The sequence below is a fragment of the Uranotaenia lowii genome, chromosome 3, assembly GCF_029784155.1.
Source record: "Uranotaenia lowii strain MFRU-FL chromosome 3, ASM2978415v1, whole genome shotgun sequence".
Lineage (NCBI taxonomy): Eukaryota > Metazoa > Arthropoda > Insecta > Diptera > Culicidae > Uranotaenia > Uranotaenia lowii.
In genome coordinates this window covers 330,250,802-330,268,175 of record NC_073693.1, presented here as the reverse complement: position 1 = coordinate 330,268,175, position 17,374 = coordinate 330,250,802, and the positions used below count along the sequence as shown (strand labels likewise).

General features: G+C 40.7%; 2 protein-coding genes across 2 annotated transcripts; both read left to right on the top strand.

Annotated features, from left to right (window-relative positions):
- Positions 1-1,757: 1,757 nt before the first annotated feature.
- On the top strand, positions 1,758-13,788 carry LOC129753833 (putative serine protease F56F10.1). Its single transcript, XM_055749681.1, has 3 exons — positions 1,758-2,185; positions 2,254-2,724; positions 13,176-13,788. The coding sequence occupies exons 1-3, from the start codon at positions 1,758-1,760 to the stop codon at positions 13,786-13,788; spliced, it is 1,512 nt and encodes a 503-aa protein (XP_055605656.1).
- Positions 13,789-14,743: 955 nt separating this feature from the next.
- Positions 14,744-16,221, top strand: LOC129753831 (putative serine protease K12H4.7). Its single transcript, XM_055749680.1, has 2 exons — positions 14,744-15,051; positions 15,117-16,221. The coding sequence occupies exons 1-2, from the start codon at positions 14,744-14,746 to the stop codon at positions 16,219-16,221; spliced, it is 1,413 nt and encodes a 470-aa protein (XP_055605655.1).
- Positions 16,222-17,374: the final 1,153 nt, after the last annotated feature.

The window sequence follows — 17,374 nt, the reverse complement described above, 5'->3', positions numbered from 1 at the left end:
TAAAATAAAAAAGTTGTAATTCAACTATTGAGTTTTTGGAGTTAAACGTTAACTTTCATACAAATTCTTAGCGCTGCAGTTACTCTGACTGATTTTACCAAGTGTCTGAGTGAAATTCATGTTAGCACTGTAATTATTTTTGTTTTAAATTGAATTACCTGAAAGAATGTGAAAAAAAACTGTGACTGCATAATTTTGCTGATCAGAAAGCTTCCACGTTATGATAAATTTCCAAAAAAAACATAACATAATTTTGTAACCACCAATAAAATATGAACTCTAGAAAATCTGGAAATGATGAATAATACCGCAAAAAAGACATGCTAGACTTCTTATTATTAATAATTCTTTATTTGAAACGGCTCATACCTTAAGGTTTTAAGGAGCCAAACTCGTTTTTGTTTTTACATTGTTTGCTTAGCTTAACACTTTGAGTTTAAAGAAAAAGATGATAGAAAGGGAAATATAAGATTAAAGGCGCAGATCGATAGCTTTAAGGTAGAAGTAGATTTCGAACATGTAGTCCAAATTTAGCACAGCTAGCACATCCCTCACTGGAACGTTAGGTGGTTTTCCTCGGGCCCGAAGGGAATCTATTAAATTCGTTCTGGCGACATAATGCTCTCGTGGTAGAAATTAAAGAGGGCATATACTAGGATGCCACATCCGGTAGTCTAGAAAGCCACATCCGGTCAAAATTCAGGACTCAACCTGCTAATATCCGATTATCATCCACGCTTATTGTAAAAGGCCGGTAGTTCTCCTCATTCGCATAAGACTACAACAGCAACACTAGAGATTTTTCAAGAAACCTTCGGGATGTGTGGAAAACCACAGAACCTGGTGTCAGACAACGGTTCCCAGCTGACCAAGGTTTCGTATCACTCGTTGTCAAACGGATAGGCTCTACAATTTAGGAATACATTGAAAAAAAATCTTAAAAGCTCACCAAGGGGAATTGCATGGCTTTTTTCAGCCCCTGTAGGTTCTGTTGTTTACGTAACGCTTAACATCGAATCAAAAAGCTTCTGCACGAAATACTCTTGAATCTGCGATGGATTCAAAGCGCAACTAAAATGAATACGAAGGTCGCAGGTTTTCGAAACGATCGTGGTGCGCAAAGGTTGGATTAATTACGAAGTTTTGCTGGATTCTGGATGTCTGAATCTATGTTTCACCAGATGACTGAAGGTTCTCAGTCCCTTAACTTCTAGTCTAGAGCCATAAGCTTCCTCATCGAATAACGCACAAGAGTCTTTTACAAAGAGGGTAATATCACGGAATATCACGCCTATGACAGTGCAGTGTTTAGAGGTTATCCAATTCCAATAGAGGCTGGTGTAAACCACCGATGCCCCTTATCACCGGTAGTGATTGCCATCTGCAATGGATGAAAAAAGGCATTCACACGTATTGAACCATCAAGCTATGGAGGATAGCCTGATGTAACCGGTTGGTTGGTATCAGTTGAGATAAGCGCTCATACAGAATAATCGCACAGCTTTCCTCGGTAACGGCCGATTTGGACAAAAACGTTACGGGCAATCAATCCAATATAATCTATTGCTTTATGTTGCGTGGAAGATATGGAAGCTCCATTGAATTTTGAAAATGGGTTAGATTAGCTGTCTTTCAGGATGAATGATATAAAAAGACTTGTTATGGGCCTCGCGGGCTGAGTTTAAAATTGGGGACCGGGATTAGTGAGATATGCGAGGTTGAGTTGTGCGTACGGGTTTTAAGAGAAACGAACAATCATGAAAACTTGCATCGTGTTAACCATAGCCTTGGTGTCCCTGGCTGTGGCCGGTAAAGTTGAGAAAGTGGCCAAAGATTTCACTGCAAGTCAAAAGCAGCAGATGGACGTTTTCCTGGGAAACCAGGCGATATCTAAACCTCAAAATTTTCCAACAAAATTGAATGAACATATCGTTGAGCGTGAGTTTACCACACGTGTTGACCATTTCAATCTGCAAAGGACGGACACATGGACGGCTCGTTATCTGGTCAATCCCGAGCATTACCTTCCCGGAGGTCCGATCCTGATTCTGTTGGGAGGAAACGGAGACATCGATCCATTCTACTTGGGCGAGGGAAATCTGATCTACGATATTGCCGAAGCTTTGAATGGTGTTGTGATTGCGTACGAGTCTCGATTCTATGGAGACAGCCATGTTGGTTTGGAGTAAGTTCTATCGTGAAGACCAAATCAATCTTTCGAAGGTTTTTAATTTTGTTTCTTCGTACTTTCAGAGACACTAGCCTGGAAAACCTAAGACTCCTGAATCTGGACCAAATGCTGGCAGATTTGGCTGAGTTCGTGCAGCACGTTAAAGAGCACGAGGTAGACTACGAAAATACCAATGTGCTGGTGGCCGGTTCAGGATTGGGTGGAGCTCTCGCTACCTGGTTCCGGGTTCGGTATCCCCACTTGGCTCAGGGTCTGTGGTCATCGAGTGGATTTCACCGGGCGTCCATTGATTATTACGAATTCGCCGAGGCTTGGTCGCAAACGTTGATCGACTTTGGTAGCCAACAGTGTTACAACGATATCTTCGTGGCGTTCCACGTGATGGAGAATTTGTTCGATGCTGGATATACTGAGGTCATCAATGATCGTTTCAATCTGTGCACACCCATCGAAGAAGGTAACGAGCTGCAGCTGCAATTCTTCCTGAGCCAGTTGATGGGTTATGTGGAGGGCGGTACCCTGCTTGCCCAGAAGTAAGTACTATTGCTTTTTAGGTAAAACTCTTTCTCTTGTGTCATTATGAAGACTATTATATAATAACCAATCGGGTTACATAAAAAATCATTTGGGTTAGCGAAGTACAGATGGCACTGTTAAATGCTAACGAGTAACTGCCATATAAACGTGCCACGATAAAATATTTCAACAGAAGATTAATACAGAAAAAGGGCCCAAAAATTCGACCGAAAGTTGTCATCGTAGGATTGTTGTTCTCATATTTAGTAACATTATATTTCTCCGCTTCTGATCCCAGGGGTGATTCGTATGGGGAATGGACGCCTGCGAAAAGGTTAAACGTTTTACAGATGGATCGAAGATCTCAAGAAGGTTTGTTCCTCGCTCGAAGTTAGATCTGATCCGTAGATCCACAAAAATTAATCGAGCTTCCTGATCTCGTTGTTTTTATATCTTTCTAGATATCATCATTGAGATTCATCTGTCTAGCTTACTCTTCTCTTCTCAACGTGTTCATTAGGATAGCAATGTTTGGGAAATATTTCACCATATCATTTGAAAACCTAACTATATACATTAGAGTGGCAATGGATGTAGGGGAGAATTTTCATGATCGAATTTTGAAACCGACCATACACATTTTGTAGATTAGCCCAATAAACTGGCCTGTGCATAATTTTAGTGCAATCGAACATGACTTAGGGGTGCCTCGAAGCGCTCGAATTTTCGGTTTTTTGACCCTTGAAAATCTCTCAAATAAATCGGAATTTAAATTTTTATGCCATAATTACCAAAAATCGAGTTTTCATCCAATGGCCTTCAAATTTCCAGGATTGAAAAATAACTATTAAACTTCATGTTACACTATTTTACTCGTATTTTATTTACAGTTCATACGCAAAGGCCCGCACCTTGGCCTTAACCCCGGACAATAAGATTCTGCTGATTCTTGGAATCAACCGTTTTTTGCATGCTTCATAATCGCCCAGAATTTCTCGACGGGGCGGAGCTCCAGAGTGTTGGGAGGGTTGAACATTTTTGGCACGAAATTGACCTTATTGTCCGTGTAGTATCGTAACTTATGTTCATATGGCATTTTATACCATATTGCCCTTTCTTATGTACATGCATGAGAATGTGTAGACAAGTATGCCATGCAATCTTATGTAGCATGAGTCAGGAAGAAACATTCGTTGCTGGACAACCAACAGTAGTAGACGTCATGTGCATTAGCTCCGTGTACAACACTATATTGGCGACGAGGTTCCAAAATGGCGTTTGGTAAGTTAATTGAAATAAGATGAAAGAAATATCGCTTAAATGCGGATTGAATAGATTGTTGCTTAAATGCGGAAAAGGTTGTTCAGGACCTTAAATACTGATAGCTTAAATGCTGAGAGCTTAAATGCTGAGAGCTGAAATGCTGAGAGCTTAAATGCTGGTAGCTTAAATGCTGATAGTTTTAATCTTGAATGTAAAGCTGACGAGCTTGAAAAATGAAATTTTTAGGAACCAATTGCTCGAATGTGGTTCATGTGGATGTATTTTGCAAAATGGTGGAGATTGTAAGCTTCAATGCTAAGCGTTGAAGTAAAGTACAATCTAGTTGGTAAAGATGGAGGCAGCATAAAATTGACTTGGAGGAATTGTAGTGACTGAATGTTGAAGAAGATGACAAAGCGAATGACTAGCCTAGGATGGCAGGTGGAACTATGGGTGGTAGATAGACCGGAAATTGTGTTTAGTAATGTGTTTTTAGTGACGGATTTTTCTTCGGAATACTGTGGGAGTGGCGCTTATAGTTGAATGTTTTCGGTGCTAAGCTGAGGAGTGCTGGTGTGGGAGGAATAGGTGAGGAATGAAGGTGCACACACGTAGATGTGCGGCTATACGCCTGCTTAGGTCTTTGAGACTGCTTCTTAATGTGGTGAGCGTTTGTACCAGAGAGCGCTGCATCTAAAAGTATGGAATTGCAATGAATGTTTGGATGGAGATGATTTAGTTAGTATGCAGGTGAATTGTTCGGATATGGCTGAGCCTGGTGTGTCTAGTTCCAAGAAATTCAGTCGATTCCAGGTACAGTGGTTATGAAGCGTTTATGACGATAACGGCCACAAAGATGAGAAGTATTTATTTGGCAGCAGGCCGTCGTGCACCAGAGATGGAATGTGAGATTTAAGGTGTTGTGTTTTCCTGGGGATCTGGGTGTAGCAAGGTGGCGAATCGACTAAGTACCGGTTGAAGGCCCACAGGATGCAAGTTGCTGGAAGGGCAGCCAAAGATAACTCGATCTTTTGACTATGGTGGTTGACAATTTTTGTTGGTCGGAATGTGTGCTGCCGCCTTGACGTGTGATGTTTTTATCAATAGGGTTATGCGGATGAAGTGGTTCGGTCGAGGTCTAGAATGTTAGAAGTTGAACTTGTGATGTAATTTAGTTACTGTTTTTGTTCGTACCCGGTTTGTTTGTGAGAAATATTTTTGCATTGGATTAGTATATATTTAAACAGGCAACGTAAAAACATTGAATTGGCACACGCGTTTATATCATGTTAAGAATGTCCGTGAAAAAGTAAGATAGTGGAATGGAAGATTCTGAGAAAAACTAGGAATTTAAATGTTATCTTATCCGGAAATAAAAAGTGCGTTTGGGTTTTACCGATAAGATGCGCTCATAAGAACATCCACTTGAATATTTAAGGATGGATGGCTAAGAAAAGAGGATGTTTGGCAATGTTAGATTGAAAATTTAAGTCATATTTCTCATTGGAGTTGTTGAATATTATCTCTAAATTGAAGTTGTTGTGATACACGGAAGGAATACTCATGGGAAACGATGGAGTGATCGGAGTCGGTTTTTCTTGGTTTTGCTGTCAATTTTCATACCTGTGAATGGTAATACAAAGTTTGTTCGGAAAAGGTTTGAACGATACGATTCCCTAATGAAGCAGTAGAATGAAGGAATTAAATGAGAAAAATGTTCAGTTCAGAGGAGACTTTCTGTAAGTCAGGCAACTTGAACAAGTTGGGAAACAGAGCTGCTATAAGTGCCGATATTCTCGAGAATTTAAGAAATTTAAGCAAACATGAAATGTTAGCTGATAGAAATGAAAAAAAGGAAAGGTGAAAAAAAACGGATGTATTACGATGAGAAACTGTGCCAAACAGTAAACCATCAGAAGAGAAAATGCTTATAGTCTTATCACAAGAAAAAGAAGTTTTATTGGAAAAGAGGAACAAGCCTATACCAATTGATAAGGCCCTGAGATGTTCGAAATAAGAGGACAAGGGTGTGTTGATGCTCTGTGCATTAAAGAGACCGAGCCTTGGGCTGGAGCCTTCGGAAAACCATCTTCGTTGTCGACGAAAAACCGAGAATTTGGCGAGCATGACAGCCGTTAATGCGCGCAGCATCACCATGTTGCTACTGAGTGTTTTTCCTCATCAGGGTGGTTCATGACCCTTGCGTTCCAGAACACTACGCTCTATGATTCAAACATGGTTGTGGTTTCCGTGGACAACCCATCAAGGAGTGGATGTGTAACCATGAAGAATAAATATAAAATAAGTTGAATGAAAAAAAAAGGAAAGTAAATGTAGTATCGTAACTTATGTTCATATGGCATTTTATACCATATTGCCCTTTCTTATGTACATGCATGAGAATGTGTAGACAAGTATGCCATGCAATCTTATGTAGCATGAGTCAGGAAGAAACATTCGTTGCTGGACAACCAACAGTAGTAGACGTCATGTGCATTAGCTCCGTGTACAACACTATAGTCCGCATACCACTTCAGCACGTCCTTTGAGTAGTGGCATGAGGCCAAATGCGGCCAGAAGATTGTTGGGGCGTTGTGGGTCTTCAGGAGAGGAATCAGCCGCTTCTGGAGGCACTCTTTCATGTACACCTGTCCGTTCATCGTGTCCTGGGTCACGAAAGGTGCACTCCGCTTCCTGCACGTGCAGATGGCTTGCCGAACCAGGATTTTTTTCCGCAAATTTGGACATCTTCTGAGTGCGGACATGCTCCGGAAAGCTGAACTTATCCTTGGCCGTGACAAACAGGTTGCCGGGGATCTGTTTGAAGGCCTTCATATATGTTTCGTCGTCCATGATGCAGCATTTAACTTTTGTCAGCATGTTGAAGTACAACATGCAACACGAATGCAACACATGAATACTTTTACCACTGACCATACTGACTGGACACTCGATTTCGTTTTCTGGATAATTTTTCCAACAGTACGCAATGTCGATTCCAGAGTGCGCATCGATCGATTTGAAAAAATGCCATCCCAGTTAGGAAATTCCACCCAACTTTAAAAATAAAACACGCAATTTCTACGATAAAATCCAGCTAAACAGGACCATTTTTCCTACAGGGCATTTTTTGTCAAATTTTTCAGGTTCGCCACCTGCCGTCGGTATTGCGAACCTGCAAAATCTGTCAACAAAAAATTAGACAGAAAATGGTTGATTTTTGTTCTAAGTGTCATGTCAGTGTGGTCAGTGCTTTTACCTTCACTCCTGGGCTTCCGATCGGTGGGCAATCGTTCCTCGAACCGCTTAATCACTCGTGACACCGTAGAATTTGCATTTTAGCGATGGAACGATGCGAGAGCTCGCTGTTCTCGTGATGAATACGCAGGATTTTATCACGCACAAGCTGTTCTTTTGTTTCCGCGAGTTTTGATCACAGGACTTTAAAACTTTCAGGATGTAAACAATGCACTATGAACTAAATCCACCCAAATTTTCACTAAATTCTACCCAACGGTTAAAAGTTAGAGCAATTTCATGGTGTGGCAATTTAATCCCAAGCAACCAAAAGTCTCATATCTACACTGCAAAAAATCCACATATTAGGAATATGTGTTAGCCTTATAGATTTTTGCAATTTGATTCCCATTTGAAAAATACGTGCCCACACAAATAGAATTAAATTTTATAGCTTTCATGTGCGTCACATAAAAGTTATAAAATTCCACACACAAATGTTATGAGACTACATTGTACTAAAACATATGTATACTTTAAGGCGTTTATATATCTGCCTACTCAAAGGCGATTTTTGAATGTCCGAATTCGTTTTTCGAACGAAAATATAAATTGATTTAGGCTATTAAGAAAAACTGTATTTATATTTGTCTGGTATGATAACTTCATATGACAATGAAGTTCGTTCTTGCTCGTACTTGCTAACATGTTTCTTTTTTACTGGAACAGAAATTTGTCAAATCCTCATTAACCGCCGGGATTTATCTAAAACAAAAGATGTGTTACTAACCTGAATTCGATAGAATGAACTAGAAACTCACCTTCTGAATTGTTCAGGATGTGTAAACGTTTGCCGGTCTAGGTCTTCAAAATCAATTAAGGACGACCATGCCCTGAGTGTCGGTGCCCGCAGGCAAATCACCAGTCAGCACCTGGATGCCCTGGAATGGTATCAAAAGACGACCATTTCTAGGCGTACAGTCAGAAGCCAGCTTCCTGCGGGGGAGAATATATTAGATCTATGAAAACTTACTGGTATACTTTTTTATAAACCATTTACTCACCTAATTAGTTGACACAACGGGTACTATTTCTTCAGGGCGGCCATTTTGAAAACATGAAAAAGTTCAAAGACGAAAATCATCGAATTTATGTGACAATATCATATAAACTTCATATTTCAAACATAAATTTTATGTGTGACATATGATAATCATATGAATCATATAAAATCTAAGCGTAGAACAATTTTGAAGACGTATGTGTAGGGGAAACATACATCATAAGTGTGGATTTTTTGCAGTGTACTTACACTCGTGTCTCCAAAGTTCGAATTTCGATGAACAAAGGTTCCAAAGGGAATTGGTACCGATTTTTCTCGAATGTGAGCATGAAAGTTACAAAAGGTTCCTCAAATAGCCTCCTGTGGACTTCAAGTTCCAAGAAGTTCCTCAAATAGCCTTTTTTGTGACATGTCAATCGCATCATTCAGAGTGAAATATATCGGGGACACCCTTTAGGATTCATACATAAGGATTTTAAAAGTCCTCTATTCAAAAATCGATCGTAGCTTCGTATTTAAGGGATGCATCATCCCAGAGGATGGAAATCCCGTACAAAAGAAAAAGTGGTAAGAGCTTAAATTACCAAGTGAGTTAACCTCTGGGGGTTAGTTAAGAATAGTGTTTATAAAAAAAAGGAGCGTCTCAACACTGCCAAAAAGAACATTCTAGAAGAAAAAAATTCACCAAGAGAGTAATAGTTCTTGAAATTTGTGTTTTTGACGTAGAATTATGTCTTACGGCAACACTATAGGGGGACAAATTGAAATTCGCAAACGGATCTCGCGTCACGAAAACATTCCAACTCAAGGACATCATTTTTAAAAGACATATTATCCCTGCTCATCGTTGATTGGCTGATCAAAATTTGAAAAAAAACTCGGACGCCACGCCCCTTGGTGAGTCCCCGTCAACAAAATGTATAAAAACAAGGGGTCGTCTGCGAGCTGGTTTCAGTTTCTGTTTGCCCGTTGAGCTGAAAAGTTCTGCTGCGCTGCGATCTGCGTTTGGACCCCACCAGTGGTAATCCAACGCAGATATCGTTTCGCAGTTTAGCTCAATGGCATTTGAGTAGGAGGACTAGCAGCAGAGGCGATCCGACAAGTGGCGGAGATATGATGACACGACATGCTGCGATGACAATACATTGAATGTCATGACAGGTTAAAATGTTAATTACTTGTCATTTTCACAAGGTAATCAGCGCACTGTAACTACAACTTCATAACTCAGTCTACACACTCCACCCGTTTTCCCCATTGCCATATGCTAAAAATAGAAAGTCTGAGATAAAACTTTCTGTATGTGTTGGCCCTGAAAAGGGCCGTTTGATTGTTATCCATTAAGGATTGAGTTTAGCCGATATGGCATTTCAGTGCACCTTTGCGCTAGCGATTGCTATATGGGAATGGGAATTCCCATTCGAATTCAACTTGACTTTGAGAGAAACGCATGAGAGGAGCTTCCAGAAAACTGGTTTTTCTTTTGCACTTAGTCAAGCGTATGCATGAAAGGCAGCGGTGCCAGGTGTTAAACTTGCAAAGTGGGTACGTTTTTTTTAGTACACCGATAATGATTTGTATGAATTTTTTTCTCTTTCGAATAGGCATTGATCATGCGTGGAAAATGTACATTTAATGTGCATCTTTTTTTTGCACTGAGCCTGTAAGCTAGCGTGGAAGCTGTGTCAAGTGTTGATTTAGAAAAATATTTATTGGATTTTGGGATAAAGAAACGATTCATGAAATAATTGATTGTTTGAAATTTTGTTTTTCTTCAGCTTACCATTTTCTCCAATCAATGAAAAACAAAAATTGCCTAGAAAAATTTATGCGAAAATTCAAAATTCCTTATTAAAAATAAACAACAGGTTTATTACCAGCACTGTATGCTTTTATCTCAAGCGTTTGATTATTCAAAGCTCGCATGTTCTTCGCATTGGTTGCATAAGTACCGGGCGCAATGCATCTCAGCGATAATGTATTGAGTTTTGATTGACGCCGTTTGTCCGTATTTTAATATCGCCTTTGGGTATGCAACTGTTAAGTTTTTCAAACTGATTTGTTGACCGTTATAGATAATTTATACTAAACTGACCAGCTTAATTTGAGCTGCAAATTCAATATGAAAGCTGTTGGCATTGACATTGGACACACAGTATATGTATATTTTCGTCTACATTCATACATTTGTTTTGAGCTGCATACTTAGATTTTTTTCAAAAATATATTGACACAAAACCGGTTGTCGTAATTCTACGTTAACTTTGCGGTCGTCTCAAATACAACCTCTTCAACTTTTTTCTTTAATCCAACAGGTAAGCTGAATAGCTTTCTTTCAAGTTGATTATGATATTTAAAAGAACATGTTCGTTGGTCTCTTGCAAGTCGATTTTTGTACAAAAATCTACTTATCTACTGAACCTTTTCAAGTCTTGCTCCTGGGTCTATCATAAGAATGCAAGAATTTTCCCGCACGTATCCGGGCTATTCAAACCTGGAAAATTTTCAACCTAAAATCCGAAAAACATCCGGGCAAATTTGGTCAAAAACCAAGAAATTTTTGACAAGAATCAAGCAGGAAAGGTTTTTTTTATCGAAACACATCAGTAACTCTTTAATATGTTTAAATTTATCCATGCAATTTTCACCACAATCCGGACAACCGTGCCGGATTGGACTGCTTCCATATTTGGTAGCAAACAACCGGGCAAGTCTGGGTAAAACCGGGCAATTTGCCATGCTTAGTCTATTAACAGTTTCAGCATTCAAGAATACATATCACCCTGTAAGCTAGAGGGGTCTCCGCTGTGGGTAGCTACACTACACAGTAAACGAAAATTACCGAGTTCGGTAATTTTTTTACCGAAATCCTAACATGTGAAAATTGTTAAACTGTTCGGTAATTTTTTCGGTAAAAAATAAACGAACATCGGTAAATCGACTCTTCATTTACCGATGTTCGTTTATTTTTTACCGAAAAAATTACCGAACAGTTTAACGATTTACACATGTTAGGATTTCGGTAAAAAAATTACGGAACTCGGCATTTTTCGTTTACTGTGTAGTATACTATGTGCCATATCATTGCACTTTACGTAAAATTTCTCCGACTGTGCAATTTGAGGGTGTCGAACGGACAATCCATGATCAAGGCCTTCAACGCAATATTTTGTATTTTAACATACTTAAACCATATTTAATCGTATCGCGTAGGGTGCGTCGGCCGATTTTAATCGTCACTTATACGTAGGAGTTTTTGCTGGGAATCAGGCGATAAATCAGCTGACTTTGTGGTCTACCAAGTAGTTGAGAGGACAGCTTTGGGAAAAAAAATGCAATTCAAGCGAGTTGAGAGGACAGCTCGGAATTGTAACACAAAGCGAGTTAAGAGAACAACTTTTGAAAAAATGCAATCCAAGCGAGTTGAGAGGACAGCTTGGAATTGTAACACAAAGCGAGTTGAGAGGGCAGCTTTGTCAAAAAATGCAATTCAAGCGAGTTGAGAGGACATCATGAAATTGTAACACAAAGCGAGTTGAGAGGACATCTTGGAAAAGTTACACAAAGCGAGTTGAGTAGACAGCTTTAAAAAAGCAATTCAATCGAGTTGATAGACAGCTTGGAATTGTAACACAAATCCAGTTGAGAGAATAGTTTGGAAAAAATGCAATCCAAGCGAGTTGAGATGACAGCTTGGAATTGTAAACACAAAGTAAGTTGAGAGGACAACTTTAGAAAAAAAATGCAATTCAAGCGAGTTGAGAGGCCAGCTTGGAATTGTAACACAAAGCGAGTTGAGAGGATAGTTTGGAAAACTTACACAAAGCGAGTTGAGAGAACAACTTTGGAAAAAATGCAATCCAAGCGAATTGAGAAGACAGCTTGGAATTGTATCACAAAGCGAGTTGAGGGGACATCTTTTGAAAGTGCAATTCAAGCGAGTTGAGAAGACAGCTTGGAATTGTAACACAGAGCGAGTTGAGAGGACAGCTTTTGAAAGTGCAATTCAAGCGAGTTGAGAGAGCAGCTTGGAATTGTAACACAAAGTAAGTTGAGAGGACAACTTTAAGAAAAATGCAATTCAAGCGAGTTCAGAGGACAGCTTGGAATTGTAACACAAAGCGAGTTGAGAGGAAAGCTTGAAAAAGTTACACAAAGCGAGTTGAGAGGACAGCTTTAAAAAAATGCAATCTATCGAGTCAATAGGACAGCTTGGAGTTGTAACACAAAGCGAGTTGAGAGAACAGTTTGGAAAAAATGCAATCCAAGCGAGTTGAGATGACAGCTTGGAATTGTAAACACAAAGTAAGTTGGGAGGACAACTTAAGAAAAAAAAAATGCGCTTTAAGCGAGTTGAGAGGACAGCTTGGAATTGTAACACAGAGCGAGTTGAGAGGACAGCTTTGTCAAAAAATACAATTTAAGTGAGTTGAGAGGACAGCTTGGAATTGTAACACAAAGCGATTTGAGAAAACAGTTTCGGAAAAAATGCAATGCAGGACAGCTTGGAATTGTACCACAAAGTAAGTTGAGAGGACAACTTTAAGAAAAATGCAATTCAAGCGAGTTGAGAGGACAGCTTGGAATTGTAACACAAAGCGAGTTGAGAGGACAGCTTCGAAAAAAATACAATTCACGCTTGTTGGAATTGGCTCGATACAGTTGGCCAAATCTAGTCGAACAAGTTCACGCTTGGTTTGTTTTTTATTGGGTTTGGGGGTTTTTAACTGTGTTTTACGTATTTTTGCTCAAGTTATACTATAAATTAACACTCTAAAAATCAACTGAGACCAACCTATAGTTCTAAAATTCTATTAGTCATAGTAGGTTTAAACAAGGGGGGTAGTAATTGAATGACCTTGGGTTTAAAGTTTAATAATACTTCCTTTCTTTGCCAATTTTCAGTGTATCATCATTCGATCAAGTGTGCGCAGAAATCACCGGAGCCGACGTTCCCACCTCCTTGGATGCGTTCGCCAGATGGTTCAACGAAAACTTCTTCGCCGAGGGTTGCGCCCTCAGTTCGCTCGAAGATTTCGCTCAGCTGTTCAGTGGCACCGCCTGGGATCATCCAGCCGTTCGGTTCGGCAACCGTCAAGTGTTCTACCAACGCTGCACCGAGGTCGGATGGTTCCGCACCGCGAACTCACAGGACCAACCCTTCGGCAATCGAATCAGTGTGGATATGTATGCGGAAACTTGCCGGCGGGTGTTTGGCGATTGGTTCACGGTAGAATCGCTGAATCGTAATGCCGAACGTACCAATACCAGGTTCGGAGGGGACTCACCGGTGATTTCGAATGCTCATTTCGTTAATGGAGCGGAACATCCCTGGCGTACGGTCAGTATCGTTGATCCTCGAGGGCCGGATGCATCGGCTCAGATGATCCCAAGGGAGCTGTTGAGTGCGGATTTGTGGTCTATTTCGGAGCAGGATTCCGATGAGCTGCGAGAGGCGAAGTTGCTGGTGAAAGAAAAAGTGACGGAGTTTATGTATCCACGGACGCCACGTGTTTAAGGTCATAACTTAAAGAAATAAACCACTTTTCTGTATTCAAAAAATATTTTTTTTACTGCGGCAAAGAAAAAGGACACCCCTAATTGAAAAATACCTCCTAACAGTGCGGTGCAAAATGCTCTTAACTAGCGCGGTGTTATCGGCCAATAAAATCAACCTTCCTAACGAGTAGATTTTGGATTTATTCAAATCAATGCAATGGTTCAGGATTTTATCTATTTGTATCTTAAGCAGTTTCGAGTTATTGATAACTAGGTAAATCGTTAACGATGGACATAACACCAAATTTCACCTCAACCTTGATAGCATCAGTCCACTTCTTGATATTGCTGCCATTAATCGAGTGCTACCACATCATTAAAAATTCAAACTGATGTGGAAATGAAGCAGTGTTTGATAAGATAAACCCGGGAACAAAAATGTACACACCGAATTTTGATTTCGAATGTCGTCTGAAGTACCACCTATAATCTGGATTATCGCTACCTTGTTTATGCAATCAATCCATAAACTGATACCAGGTGTTTGAAAGAAGGAAAAAAATACGAAAACGTTTATTGTTCTAGAATTGTCACCCACATCACAGCGTTGATTGGTTGTTCGGTTTCACGTGATCAAACAAAGTTCCCTTGTTGACAGAACGGTCATTCCGAGCGAATATTGCTGTTTTTGAAATGGGATAGACTCACGAAGTTGAGGTCTTTTTCTCAAAAAGTTCCTGCAGGGGGTTTAGAGTTATCTAACCGAAGATCAATCCTGGGTAATCGATTATTCTTAAAATACCCCTTTTTAATCTATAAACGTGCTATTTAAGATAACGGCAGATCTCCCATGCGTTGGCGTAATCATGCCAGCTGCTCAAAATTACAATCGTCCAATTTCGAGGACCACCTTGGAAAGCTATAAAGGTAAGCCCTCGCTACGAGAGGTCGTCATTTGAAATCGGTCGGTCGTAATGATAAAACAGGTGCTTGTGTTATTGGTCTGCGGGTTGGCCGTTGCCAACGCCATGGTCCGGGAGGGATGGCTGGACGTTCGAGTGGATCATTTCACCCCCCGGAACCAGGAAACCTTCCCGATGCGCTACTACGCCAACGATGAGCATGCCTATGCCCGAGGTCCGATCTTCATCATCGTTGGATCAGCTGGTCCGGTCGATGTGCGGTACCTGAGCCATGGACTGTTCTACGACATCGCATACCTCGAGGGTGCCTACCTGTTTGCTAACGAGATGCGATACTTCGGACACAGCCTTCCGGTAGAGTAAGTTTTCAATACTAGGAAAGCTCGATCAAGGTGATACTTATCCTTTTGACTATTAAACTTAGGGATGCCTCCACGAACAATTTGGACTTCCTGACCATCGATCAAGCTATGGCTGATTTGGTTGACTTCGTGAACTACGTCAAATTCGACGTCGTCCGAAACCCACAGGCCAAGGTCATCCTTCTGGGTTACGGTATCGGAGGTGTCGTGGCCAGCCATTTCCGACAGCAGTTCCCTCACCTGTCTACCGGAGCATGGATTTCCAGCGGTCCAGTTCATGCTGACTTCGAGTTCAATGGTTACATGGAGTCCCTCGGAAACACCATCCGCGAATTCGGAGGAAGCGAGTGCTACGGTACCATCTTCAGTGGTTTCGGAGTAGCTCAGAACTTGATCACCCTGGATCGGTCCGAACTACTAACGGAAATGTTCCACCTGTGCGACACCCTAGACGTAGACGACCGCTTCGACGCCATCGCCTTCCTGCTTGGTCTTCAACAGAACATTGAATTCGAAATGTTGCACCGCAGCCAAACCAGTGCCACTACAGAGATGTGCGACGTCATCGAAGATGACGATTTCCCCAACAGCTTGCTGGCCTTGAACAATTGGTTCCTCCACGAACACGAATACGATACCTGCGTCGATCTGAGCTTCGAGTCGTACATGGCACCACTCCTGGAAACCGATTTCGACCACGATGCCCTCCAGAGTGGCCTTCGTCAGCGACTGTACCTGCAGTGCACCTCAACTGGATTCTTCCCAACCACAGACTCCCGGTATCAACCGTTCGGTGATCAGATCGATAGCGATTTCTACGTTGAAGTGTGTCGCCGTGCTTTCGGTGATTGGATCGATGAAGATTTCATTCGGGAGCAGGTCGATCGTACCAACCGCCGCTTCGGTGGCAACACTCCGATCACCGATCGTGTCCACTACACCAATGGAGACATCGATCCGCAGCATGTGGCCGGTATCCTCCGAGATTTGGACGATGATGATATGGCAGTGGCCACACTGATTGCCAATGCCTTCCAGGCGCAGGATCTCGAATCGATCGACTACGAGTACGATTCGCCTGAAATGATCGAGGCCAAGGAGCGAACCCGGACGCTGATCGATATTTGGATCTTCGAGGACGCTGCTCCGATCCATCACGAAGCTTAGAGTCTAAGGAATTTATGAGAATAATATATGATGTGAGTTGGTTGAATGTCTGTTTTATTACCACGAACTTCGGGTTATGCAAACAGATTTCTAGCTCTAGGACGTAGTTTTTGCAACCTTCTTCAGCTATAGAAATCCTAATCTCAGTCTAGAGAGATCCCTGAAAATAGGTCGTTATGAGACTCCAATATATTTGACAAGACAACAGGTAATTATTCTCCCAAATATAAACGTTTTGACTTTTGACCTCTCTGAAGTGTGATTCAGCAATCTTTAAAATTTTGTGCAGGTAAATAATGGTTAACCTGACCTGTTGAATGGTCATGATTTTTGCTCTCGAAAAAAACAATCTTTTTTGCAGCTTCTAAGCTATGGTCACTCTTATCTTATTATGAATCTTTTTTTTTAAGATTTCAGTACAAAAATGGGCATCCAACAAGCCAAAGTAGATAGTGATCCATTGTTTCATGCCAATTACAACGTAACTTGTCTTCTTTTATTCAAAGCTCTACTCAAACTCTACTTAAAAGCTCTTGCTAGGGAGGGTATTAAGTATCCGAAAATAATTTCCTGTCCTTAATCGACTAAATGTTCTAAGCAATGCATTCAGAATAGTGTTATCCAAACAGGGATAAGTCTTCGATTTCAAACCTTTAGGGCTAAAATTTTTCCTTAACCTAGACTCGATTTCATGACCTCAGGCTTAGAAGACTGAAACGCTATCCTCTAGGTCACGTTCGGCGGCAATCCCAATGTCAATTGACTTCTTGGGAAAACCAACTAAGTTCCAGAAAGTCGAATTTTGACCAAAATTTTCTTTTTGGTATAACACCAGATGTCGACGTTTCATGCAATCTGGCAACAAATTTCAAATTTCCTTTGGTGAGTTAAACGAAATTTAAGTCGATTTTTTACAAAACTTTTTTTTTCGAAACAATACTAAATTTCAACGTTTTAAGCATTTTTAAGTTTGGAATCAAAATTAAAATTTTGATTTTCCGATTGGCTTTGGTCACCCACTCCCCCTTTTATTGATTTTTGAGCGTCAAAATTCCGAGGCTTCGAACGCTTCGAGGGGTGCCTCAAAGTCCGATTGTGCTGAAATTTTGCACAGCTTTATTGGGATAATCTACAAAATGTATATGGTCGGTTT

Excerpts from the sequence above, each read along its gene's own strand:
- LOC129753831 (XM_055749680.1), top strand. The coding sequence starts at position 14,744 with ATGATAAAACAGGTGCTTGTGTTATTGGTCTGCGGGTTGGCCGTTGCC. Across the intron at positions 15,052-15,116 it reads GGACACAGCCTTCCGGTAGA|GGATGCCTCCACGAACAATT; the intron begins GTAAGTTTTCAA and ends TATTAAACTTAG.
- LOC129753833 (XM_055749681.1), top strand. The coding sequence starts at position 1,758 with ATGAAAACTTGCATCGTGTTAACCATAGCCTTGGTGTCCCTGGCTGTG. Across the intron at positions 2,186-2,253 it reads GACAGCCATGTTGGTTTGGA|AGACACTAGCCTGGAAAACC; the intron begins GTAAGTTCTATC and ends TCGTACTTTCAG. Across the intron at positions 2,725-13,175 it reads GGTACCCTGCTTGCCCAGAA|TGTATCATCATTCGATCAAG; the intron begins GTAAGTACTATT and ends GCCAATTTTCAG.